Here is an 11,564-nt window from a genome sequence, read left to right on the forward strand (position 1 = left end):
GCTTGTTGGTTCAGCCAATATTTATTGTCCTTCCCTAATTAATCTGGAGGAGGTAGTGATGAGCTGCCATTTTGAAGGATGTCCAGTGTTGTTAGGAATTTCTCTTGTATTTCCCACACCTTAGTCTTCTTGATCACTATCTTTCACTTTTCCTTTTTGCAGACATCTTCAGCCACCTGTTAAAATCCTTATGCCTACCATGCTGCCCAAGCTCCCTCAATACTAGCCTCATTTGTCTTTGGATAAGTTTTATTGTTCTATTCTCTTCGACCATTCCAGATATTCCTTATCTGCAACAACATTTGCCTGATTTTCTCCTTCTTTTACATGTGGAGAAAGCTTTGGGAAATTAATCCCGCCCAAGTTATTATCTATCATACCGCCCTCAAGTTTATTCAGGGCCACATAGAAGGCTCTGAACACTTCAGAGGGGGGCAACTAGGGATGGGCAAATAAATAAAGGCCCAGCCAGTGCCACCCACGTCCCAGAAGTGAATGGGATTTTTTGTTTATATTCTCTAAACAGAAAGCACGTGGAATAAAACACTGATTCATTAACAACTGGAGTATCACATGCAATTCTGGACATTACGTTATAGGAGAATGGCATTATGGTAGAGAGGGTACAGAGGAGATTTAGCAGGATGTTGTCTGCGAGAGGGTCTCAGCTAGGAGGAAAGATTGGATAGTCTAGGGTTAAGAGAGGATCTGATAGAAGTATCTAGGATTATGAGGGGCATAGAGAAGGTGGATAGGAAGGCAGTTTTTCCATGAAGAGTCAAAAAGTGTGGTACTGGAAAAGCACAGCAGGTCAAGCAACATCAGAGGAGCAGGAGATTTGATGTTTCGAGCATAAGCTCTTCATCAGGAATGAGGGGAGGGGCCCAAGGCGGCTGAGAGAATAAATGGGAGGGTCTAGGTGAGGCTGGGGGAAAGGTAGCTGGGAATGCGATAGTTGGTGAAGGTAGGGGCGAAGGTGATAGGTCAGAGAGGAGGCTAGAGCGGATAGGTGGAAAGGAAGATGGACAGGTGGGACAAATCATGAGGGTGGTGCTGAGTTGGAGGGTTGGATCCAGGATAAGGTGGGGGTAGAAGAGATAGGGAAACTGGAGAAATCGACTTTGATCCTGTATGGTTGGAGGCCCCAAGGCTGACGATGAGGCGTTCTTCCTTCAGGCGTTGGGTGGCTAGAATTTGGCGATGAACGTGGCCCAGGATTGCATGTTCTAGGTGGAGTGGGGGAGGAGTGTTCAACCTAGGGGCAGTGAGGCTGGTTGGTGCGTGTGTCCCAGAGATGCTTTCTGAAATGATCTGCAAGTTGGTGCCCTGTCTCCCCAGTGTAGAGGCGATCATATCGGGAGCAATGGACACAGTAGAGGTCGTGTGTGGAGGTGCAGGGAGGATTAGGGTTAGGGTTAGGGTGTAGTCTCCTCTACATTGGGGAGAAGGATGCCAACTTGCAGAATGTTTCAGAGAACATCTCTGGGACACATGCACCAAACAACCCCACTGCCCTGTGACCGAACACTTTAACACCCCATCCCACTCTGCCAAGGACATGCAAATCCTGGGTCTCCTCCACCAACAAATCCTAGCCACCCGATGCCTGGAGGAAGAATGCCTCATCTTCCGCCTTGGGACCCTCCAACCACACAGGATCAATGTTGATTTCACCAGTTTCCCTATCTCCCCTTCCTCCACCTCATGCGAGATCCAACCCTCCAACTTGGCACCACTCTCTTGAACTTCATCTTATTCCCATCTACCCGCTTCATCCTCTGCTCTGACCTATCACCTTCCCCACCTTCACCTACCTGTCGTATTCCCAGCTACCTTCCCCCTCCCTCCCATTTATCTTTCAGCCTCCTTGGGCGCCCCCGCTCCACTCCCACATTCCTGATGAAGGGCTTATGCTCAAAACGTCAACTCTCCTGCTCCTGGGATGCTGCCTGACCTACTGTGCTTTTCCAGTACCACTCTCTGACTCCTGTCTCCAGCATCTGCAGTCCTCACTTTCTCCTACTTTATCCACTAATACAAGGGTCAATAGCCAGGAGACAGAGTTTAAGGTAAGAAGTAGAAAGCTAAGGGGAGATTTGAGGAGAAACTCTTTCACCCAGAGGATGGTGAGAAACTGAGACTCATTGCCAGGAAGGATAGTTGAGTCAGAAACTCTCATTATATTTGAGCTGTTTTTAGATATTCACTTGCATTTCCATAGCCTCCAGGTCTATGGACCAAGAGCTGGAAAATGAGATTACTGCAGTTAGAGCTTTGTTAATCAGTGCTGACATGATGGGCTGAATGGTCTCTTTCTGTGTATAAAAGTCCAATGGTCAATAAAAACCTACACAACATTTGGACGAAGGTATAGCGTTATAGCGAATAAACACAAAGAGTTATTACCGATAGCACCATATGGTGTCAACAGCAGATTGGAACTGCTTTAATTATTTGCCTACAACATGTATGTGTGAAGCCTGTCATATGTCAGAAATTCATTCACACTTTTCTATATCCATATAGGGGCAGCATGGTGGCTCAGTGGTTAGCACTGCTGCCTCACAGCACCGCAGACCCGGGCTCAATTCCCTCGGGCCACTGACTGTGTGGAGTTTGCACATTCTCCCCGTGTCCGCGTGGGTTTCCTCCGGGTGCTCCGGTTTCCTCCCACAATCCAAAAATGTGCAGGTTAGGTGAATTGGCCATGCTAAATTGCCCCTAGTGTTAGATGTAGGGGAATGGGTCTGGGTGGGTTGCTCTTCGGAGGGTTGGTGTGGACTGGTTGGGCTGTAGGGCGTGTAAGTAATCTTAAAAAATAAATAAATATATACCCCTTGCTGATTGTATGTGGGGAAAAGGGTTAGTTCCTTGCAATAATGACCCTTGCCCATGGCAAGAACCTGTGAATGGAGGCTGAGCAGGAAACCCTCTTCCCATTTGATGGAAGTGTAGCAGAAGGATTTACAGACTGGTAATCAGCTTGGCCACATAATGATACACTTTCCATGGCCATCAAATCCTGAGGTTCAACTTGAACCTGGAGCTTTTGGCCCAAAGCTAAGGTCAACAACACTGTACCACAGGACCCTCCTATTTCGGTTATATCTTGAATGTGAGAAACATTGCCACATCTAATACCATGAGAGACTTGGCCAAGTCGGTGACCACAACAGGATGTTGAGTAACTCCAGCTCAGAGGTACAATGCAGAAGCTGCTGATTGTGATGTGTTTTTTTTGGAATACCCGAACAGAATCAGATAATGATAATCATCAACAACAATTATTTTCAGAAACAGAAACAGAAATTGCTGGAAAAGCTCAGCAGATGTGGCAGCAGCCGTGGAGAGAAAGCAGAGTTAATGTTTCGGGTTCAGTGATCCTTCTTCATTTTGGTTTTTTTAACTTGTATTTTCAGGTTTTCTATGACCCCTGGATGGGAATTGTTTCACATCTGCCTGTTTTTTCTGTTGGGAGCAGGTGCCTTGCCAGAGTTTCACAGAGTCGTGCAACCTGAAAGTGCGAAGTAACACTTGTTATTGCTGCGAATTGTACAATTGTGCAAAGTGAGTATTTTAACCCTCAGTACCGCACAGATTGGTTATGCTCATTTCGGTGGAGAATGAGAAGATGCACATGGGAATGGGAAAGAGACATGTGCACTCAGCCAGAGAGATGCATAATGATCCTAAAGACATTGTCTCAGCCTGCTCCTGCCCCACCGAACTCATCTCTGCATACCTCGACACGGTCCTGTCCCCCTTAGTCCAAGAACTCCCCACCTACGTTCGGGACACCACCCACGCCCTCCACCTCCTCCATGATTTTCGCTTCCCCGGTCCCCAACGCCTTATCTTCAACATGAACATCCAGTCCCTGTACACCTCCATCCCCCATCACGAAGGACTCAAAGCCCTCCGCTTCTTCCTTTCCCGCCGTACCAACCAGTACCCTTCCACTGACACCCTCCTTCGACTGACTGAACTGGTCCTCACCCTGAACAACTTCTCTTTCCAATCCTCCCACTTCCTCCAAACCAAAGGAGTAGCCATGGGCACCCGCATGGGCCCCAGCTATGCCTGCCTCTTCGTAGGATATGTGGAACAGTCCATCTTCCGCAGCTACACTGGCACCACCCCCCACCTTTTCCTCCGCTACATCGATGACTGTATCGGCGCTGCCTCATGCTCCCATGAGGAGGTTGAACAGTTCATCCACTTTACCAACATCTTCCACCCCAACCTCAAATTCACCTGGACCGTCTCAGACTCCTCCCTCCCCTTCCTAGACCTTTCCATTTCTATCTCGGGTGACCGAATCGACACAGACATTTACTATAAACCGACCGACTCCCACAGCTACCAAGACTACACCTCCTCCCACCCTGCCCCCTGTAAAAACGCCCATCCCACATTCCCAATTCCTTTGTCTCCGCCGCATCTGCTCCCAGGAGGACCAGTTCCAAAACCGTACAACCCAGATGGCCTCCTTCTTCAAGGACCGCAATTTCCTGCCAGACGTAGTCGACGATGCCCCCCACCGCATCTCTTCCACTTCCCGCTCCTCCGCCCTTGAGCCCCGCCCCTCCAACCGCCACCAGGACAGAACCCCACTGGTCCTCACCTACCACCCCACCAACCTCCATGTACAACATATCATCCGCCGTCATTTCCGCCACCTCCAAACGGACCCCACCACCAGGGATATATTTCCCTCCCCTCCCCTATCAGCGTTCCGAAAAGACCACTCCCTCCGTGACTCCCTCGTCAGGTCCACACCCCCCACCAACCCAACCTCCACTCCTGGCACCTTCCCCTGCAACCGCAAGAAGTGCAAAACTTGCGCCCACAACTCCCCCCTTACTTCCTTCCAAGGCCCCAAGGGACCCTTCCATATCCGCCACAAATTCACCTGCACCTCCACACACATCATCTATTGCATCCACTGCACCCGATGTGGCCTCCTCTATATTGGGGAGACGGGCCGCCTACTTGCGGAACGTTTCAGAGAACACCTCTGGGACACCCGGACCAACCAACCCAATCACCCCGTAGCCCAACACTTTAACTCCCCCTCCCACTCCACCAAGGACATGCAGGTCCTTGGACTCCTCCATCGCCAGACCATAGCAACACGACAGCTGGAGGAAGAGCGCCTCATCTTCTGCCTGGGAACCCTCCAATCACAAGGGATGAACTCAGATTTCTCCAGTTTCCTCATTTCCTCTCCCCCCACCTTGTCTCAGTCAAATCCCTCGAACTCAGCACCACCTTCCTCACCTGCAATCTTCTTCCTCTCCGCCCCCACCCCACTCCGGCCTATCACTCTCACCTTGACCTCCTTCCACCTATCGCATTTCCAATGCCCCTCCCCCAAGTCCCTCCTCCCTACCTTTTATCCTATCCTGCTGGACACACTTTCCTCATTCCCCATTGGTGGCAAGCACGGTGGCACAGTGGTTAGCACTGCTGCCTCGCAGCGCCAGAGACCCGGGTTCAATTCCCGCCTCAGGCGACTGACTGTGTGGAGTTTGCACGTTCTGCCCGTGTCTGCGTGGGTTTCCTCCGGGTGCTCCGGTTTCCTCCCACAGTCCAAAGATGTGCAGGTCAGGTGAATTGGCCATGCTAAATTGCCCGCAGTGTTAGGTAATGGGTAAATGTAGGGGTATGGGTGGGTTACGCTTCGGCGGGTCAGTGTGGACTTGTTGGGCCGAAGGGCCTGTTTCCAAACTGTAAAGTAATCTAATCTAATTCCTGAAGAAGGGCTTATGCCCGAAACGTCGATTCTCCTGTTCCTTGGATGCTGCCTGACCTGCTGCGCTTTTCCAGCAACACATTTTCAGCTAAAGACACAAGTAGTCAATTTCAGGCAAAAATACTTTTGCACAATTTAAATTGATAATCATAGAATCCCTACAGTGTGGAAGCAGATCATCAAGTCCACACCAACCCTCTGAACAGCATCCTACCCAAACCTATCCCCTATTCTATAAACTTGCATTTCCCATACCTCATCCACCAAACCTGGATTGTGGGAAGAAACCAGAGGAAACCCACACAGACACAGGGAAAATGTGCAAACTCCACACAGATAGTCACCCGAGGCTGGAATCGAACTCGGCCCTGGTGCTGTGAGGCAGCAGTGCTAACCACTGAGCCACTGCGCTCTTGTTCTCAGTATGATTATTGTACACATCTTTATATCTAATATTTAGATCACTGAGGCAAAGTATTAATTACTTACAGTTGATACATTAGTTGCTAAAAAAAGTTAGCTTTACATGTCACCCAAGGAACAATAAAAATGAAAATATATCTTCCCTCTATCATACGGTCAGAAGTGGGGATGCTCACTGTTTATTGCACAGTGTTCAGCACTATTCGCGACTCCTCAGATGCTGAAGCAATCTGTGTTCAAATGCAAGAGCAGCACGGTGACTCAGTAGTTTGCACTGCTGCCTCACAGCACCAGGGTCCCAGGTTCGATTCCAGCCTTGGGTGACTATGTGTGTGGAGTTTGCACATTCTCCCCGTGTCTGCCTGGGTTTCCTCTGGAGGCTCCAGTTTCCTCCCACAGTCACAAAGATGTGCAGGTTAGGTGAATTGGCCATGATAAATTGCCCATAGTGTTAGGTGCATTAGTCAGAGGGAAATGGACTGGGTGGGTTACTCTTCAGAGGGTTGGTGTGGACTTGTTGGGTCAAAGGGCCTATTTCCACACTGTAGGGAATCTAATCTAGTCTCAAACAAGATCTGGACAATATCCAGGCTTGGATTGACAAGTGACAAGTAATATGCACACCACACAAATGCCAGGCTATGGCCATCACCAAGAAGAGACAATCTAACCATCGCCCCTTGACGTTTAATGGTTTTACCATCACTGAATGTCTCATTATTAACATCCTGGGTGTTATTATTGATTAAAAACTCAACAGGACTCACCACATAAATAGAGTGGCTATAACAGCCGGTCAAAAGCTTGGAATACTGACTCCCCAAAGCCTGTCCACCATCTACAAGGCACAGGTCAGGAGTGTGATGGAATACTCCCCACCTACCTGGATGGGTGCAGCTCCAACACGACTCGAAGGAACAGGCAATAAATGCTGGTCAGCCAGTGATGCCCATATTCATGAGTGAATAAAATAATCTCTTCTTGAAAGCTGTTTGTAAATTTTCCCTTAATCGGCTCTACTTGAAAGAGAACAATCTCAAATTTGCCAAAGATCCAAGATCCTTTAAATCCTGTTGGTAAATTTTCCCTGCATTCTATCCAAGGCCTTGTGGAAAGTGTACAATGTGCCTGGTCTCTGTTGTATCTAACATTTACTCAACTGGCTGTCATTGAGCACACTTTGGGATGTCTGGTTGGCATGGATGGTTTGGACTGAAGGGTCTGTTTCTGTGCTGCGTAACTCTATGACTCTATAAAAACACTGTTTCCTATGACCGATGACTCTTGCCTTAATGACCTTGATCAGTGAGATTTTGCTAAAAAAGCCCAGTGAGTGAGTGACAAACTGTTCCATCAAATTTGTATCAGAAAAGCTCCTTCACAACCTGCTGTAAGAAATCACTCCATCAACTTGTGTGTGATAGAAAACTATTCTTTCTGTTTTGCAGTGGTGATTATTTGAAGAATTACTTTGAGTTTGTTGGAGTGAAGAGTTGCCAGGAGATTCAATCTGTATACATCATGATTTGGCTGGTAACCACACTCAACATATCTGCTTTCATTTTGGGAATTGCCACCTCTGCTATTCTCGGGAACTTTAAAAACACGGTAAGACGAGGAAAGATACTTCCTTCTTTCAGTTAGCAGTCAGTGTTTTTATTGTGTGTACTTAACAGCTGTGCAATTTCATAAAGCACTTATGAGAAAGATCTTACAGTTTTGTAGCATATTTTACTTATTTAAATAGCTTAATTATCCCCTCCTGCCTGCTGTATAACACTCCGGCCCTGCCAACTGTGGTGGATTCAAAACAGCTGCAGTTGCTCAACACTGGGCACCCACAGAGGACTGTGAGCCATCAACAGCATTGTATTTACCCACAGTCTATAACTTCACAGCCCAGCATCCTTCACTCTGTCAGGGCTACTGTCCAGATTCAATGAAAGTGCAGGAGGACATGCCCAGAACAGCACCAGGACTAGCAAAAGGATAGAAACCTGGTAAAGATACAACACAGGAACATACACATGCTTAACAGTGAATACAGCATGCAATACAGTAAAGCTATAATCAAACATCAACACTCAAGAAGCTCAAAACCATTCATGACAAAGTAACCCTCTTGATCACTTTCCAAACTCACAACTACTACCATTGAGAAGTTCAAGGACAGAAGATACATGGGAACACCAAAACCTTCAAGACTTCCCCCACCAAGCCACTTACCATCCTGACTTGGAAATATATTGCCGTTCCTTCAGTATTGCTGGGTCACAATCCTTGAACACCGAAACAGTGTGTCTACTACATGATAGGGACAACGGTGGTTCACCACTGACTTCTACAGGGACATTAACGATGGGACATAAATGCTGGTCTAGTCAGCAGAACCCAGATCCTGTGAAATGATATTAAAAAGTACCCCTGGTTAATAATTGTCCTCCAGTTCACATCATGTCACCTTTCTTATACTTTATGACTTTTCTATTCTTCTGGGCAATACCGACATCAGTGCCTTACCAGACAGCACTATGTTGCATTTGTCATTGAAATTTCTTCCGTTATTCCCTGAAGATTTAACAAGTGACGTTGATTGGGTAAATCAACAGGTGAAGACTAGAAACCATTAGTGTTGATGGCAGGAATTAATCTCAGTTTAGGAGGTTTGTAAACTGAATGGTTTATTTTAGGAGCCAAACAGGAACAAGGTTATTAAATTATCTAATAAACTAGTCACATTCCATGCTGGACAATGTTCAAAACTAAAGTTTCAGTAAATAAGTTACATTTTAAAGCATTGGAAGTACAGTGGAAAAAAACCCCCCACTGAAAACAGCAGTATTAACAGACAATAAAGCTTAATCACAATAATTTAAAGGGATATAAAAATGGATGTACTTTATGGAGTAAAAAGGTTAGATGAGTGGTGTATCATTTTCAATGGGATGGTGGTATTTATTGTAATATTTAGCAGATATAACTAATATTACATTGTGAGTGCCAAATTTCTTTCCATTTCATATTCATTTTCTTGAAGTTGATTGCATTTTTAAAAATTAATTGCAACATTGTACTATCAACCTCTTTGCAATATAGGAAGAATATGTTTTAAGGCAGCACATTAACTGCTGTGGTGCTTACCTCACCAATAAAGATACTGTTTGCTTTGAAACCTTCTGCTTGTGCTTTTTCGAGGAGTCTCTCATTGCACCTGATGTTAGTGTCCAGCTCTTCAACTTTCACAATTCCAGGTGTAATGCTAAAGAGGAGACACAGAGCCAGCCCAGCACATCTCCCTCAGCACCTCTCCTTCTCCAAGAACAAGGTGTCGACACAGTGCAGCAGGTATGTTGCCTTTCTGATTTGTACGTTTAAAAGTTTGCGTATTATTCCTAAGTGTCTCCACCTGAGATCTGCTGCAAGTTGGAAACAATTTACCATTTGACCTATTTCTCTTGACGTCTCCCCTTCATGATGGATTAGTTGAATTCAGTAATACTTCACTACATCTGGGAATAGTCAGTGAAGAAAAAATATTTTCTTTTTCCATTCAAGTACTGACATCAATTTAAATCACCTTGAATGTTATCACCCTTCAAGTGATTGTCCAAATATTTTTAAAGAATATAAGGTTTCCCTCCTCAACTCCCCTCCCAGGCAGTACATTCCAAACCCACATTACCCTCACAATGAAAAAAGCTTTTCCTCAGTTTCCTTCTAAATATCCTTCCTTACCACGTAAAATTATCCCCCCTTGTTATTGACCCTTCAACCACTGGGACCAGCTGTGCTGTATTCCCCCTTGTGCATGGCCCTCATAATCTGAGACACCTCCATTAGGTCCCAGTCAAATGGTACCTTGATACAGGGAAAGCAATGGCCTCGTGGTATTATCGCCAGACTGTTAATCCAGAAACCCAGGGAATGTTCTGGGAACCTGGGATTGAATCCTGATGGTGGAATTTGAATTCAGTCAAAATCTGGAATTAGGAGTCTAATGATAACCATGAAGCCATTGTTGATTGTCAGAAAAGCCCATCTGGTTCACTAATGTCCTTTACAGAAGAATCATCCTTACCTGACCTGGCCTGCATATGACTCCAGACCCACAGCAATGTGGTTGGCTCTTATCTGTCTGATGACAGCAATACCCTCATCCTGCATTTTAAAAAAGTCCAGGATTGTCCCTCTCATCTCATTTCTCTATGTTTGAGCTAAAAACTTACAAACTTAACTGGTCCATGAGGATCATCCTGTCTCTGAACTTGTAATCTCAGCTGGAGATTTTACTGTTTCAGTGTAAATGGGTCGGGAATCCAAATGTTCATACTGTAGCCTCCTTGTAAGGAACTGGGCTTTGTACCTTCGTAAGACAAATTTACAGAATCATTTTCAAACACTCCTCTGTCTCTAGCTCATAACGACTGTGATAAAAGCTCACTGATGAAGATACATTTCTGTAATCAAAGTGTAACTTTGGTTAGAAGATGAGTTTAAAATCATTGCAATTAATATTTATAGAATTTTGGATAAAAGCACTTTAAAAAATACAAATATGGATTAATACTGTTGTCCTCTCTCTCCCCTCAGAGGCCCTCTGTTCGTTACATGTCAATGCCAGCAGCTACATCTTTACCTTGTTATAATGATAGCCACACGAAGATGGATAATAACCCTCCACCATTTGCCCCACTGTATAACTTTCTGCCAGAAAAGCCACTGGGATATCCGATATGATCAGTGATTGCCCGCTTCTGTGTAAAGTGAACAGCTCCAGCAGTAAAAGTTGAGCCTTCAGATCTGAGGCTTAAAAAGATTAGACCAAAGAAATGATTTTGAGGGATATGAAACTGGTGATAGTGAGTTAGCAGCAAGTTCTAAATCCTTCCAGTTTCTATTACCTTTGTCTTCAATTTTTATTGATTTCAATGTTTAATAGCTACTGACTTGGAATTGCCTGTTTGAACAAAACCATCTTCTCCTGCTTCACCCAGCAAAATCTCTTTGAATGAATTAAAAGATTAAAATTTACACTATAGATTTATTTAGTCATTGTGTCATCAGTATGTCATACATATGATGTAGATAATATTAAGTATTGGCTTTCTGTTAAACCATTGTAAATATTTATATCATGCAAACGGTATTTTCAAACTATTAGCTTTAGATCCATTTCTAAAGAAAGTACCTATAATCTTTGAGGTATGTAGAGAAGGGGTGTTGGAAATCATGGAAAAGGTGAAAATAGATAAGTCCCCTGGGCCTGATGGCATTTATCCTAGGATTCTCTGGGAAGCAAGGGAGGAGATTGCAGAGCCATTGGCCTTGATTTTTATGTCCTCTTTGTCTACAGGAGTAGTCCCAGAAGACTGGAGGATAGCAAATG

The 11,564-nt window shown here is 45.3% G+C and overlaps 1 protein-coding gene across 6 annotated transcripts in view; it reads left to right on the forward strand.

The window, feature by feature from the left end:
- The window catches only part of LOC122556369 (transmembrane protein 255B), a 110,157-nt gene extending 98,809 nt beyond the window's left edge, over positions 1-11,348 (forward strand). For 5 of the 6 annotated variants that reach the window (XM_087993210.1, XM_043703001.2, XM_087993212.1 and 2 more), the window contains 4 exons: positions 3,482-3,567; positions 7,627-7,786; positions 9,374-9,523; positions 10,769-11,348. In XM_087993210.1, the coding sequence (XP_087849336.1) occupies positions 3,482-3,567; positions 7,627-7,786; positions 9,374-9,523; positions 10,769-10,915 (543 nt within the window). In that variant the 3' untranslated portion in view covers positions 10,916-11,348. The remainder of the gene's footprint in view (positions 1-3,481; positions 3,568-7,626; positions 7,787-9,373; positions 9,524-10,768) is intronic. The other variant, XM_043703002.2, reaches the window with a different exon arrangement.
- Positions 11,349-11,564: the final 216 nt, after the last annotated feature.

This window comes from Chiloscyllium plagiosum, unplaced genomic scaffold (genome assembly GCF_037043375.1).
Source record: "Chiloscyllium plagiosum isolate Xiang-an unplaced genomic scaffold, Cpla_swu_hap1 HiC_scaffold_13, whole genome shotgun sequence".
NCBI classification, from domain to species: domain Eukaryota; kingdom Metazoa; phylum Chordata; class Chondrichthyes; order Orectolobiformes; family Hemiscylliidae; genus Chiloscyllium; species Chiloscyllium plagiosum.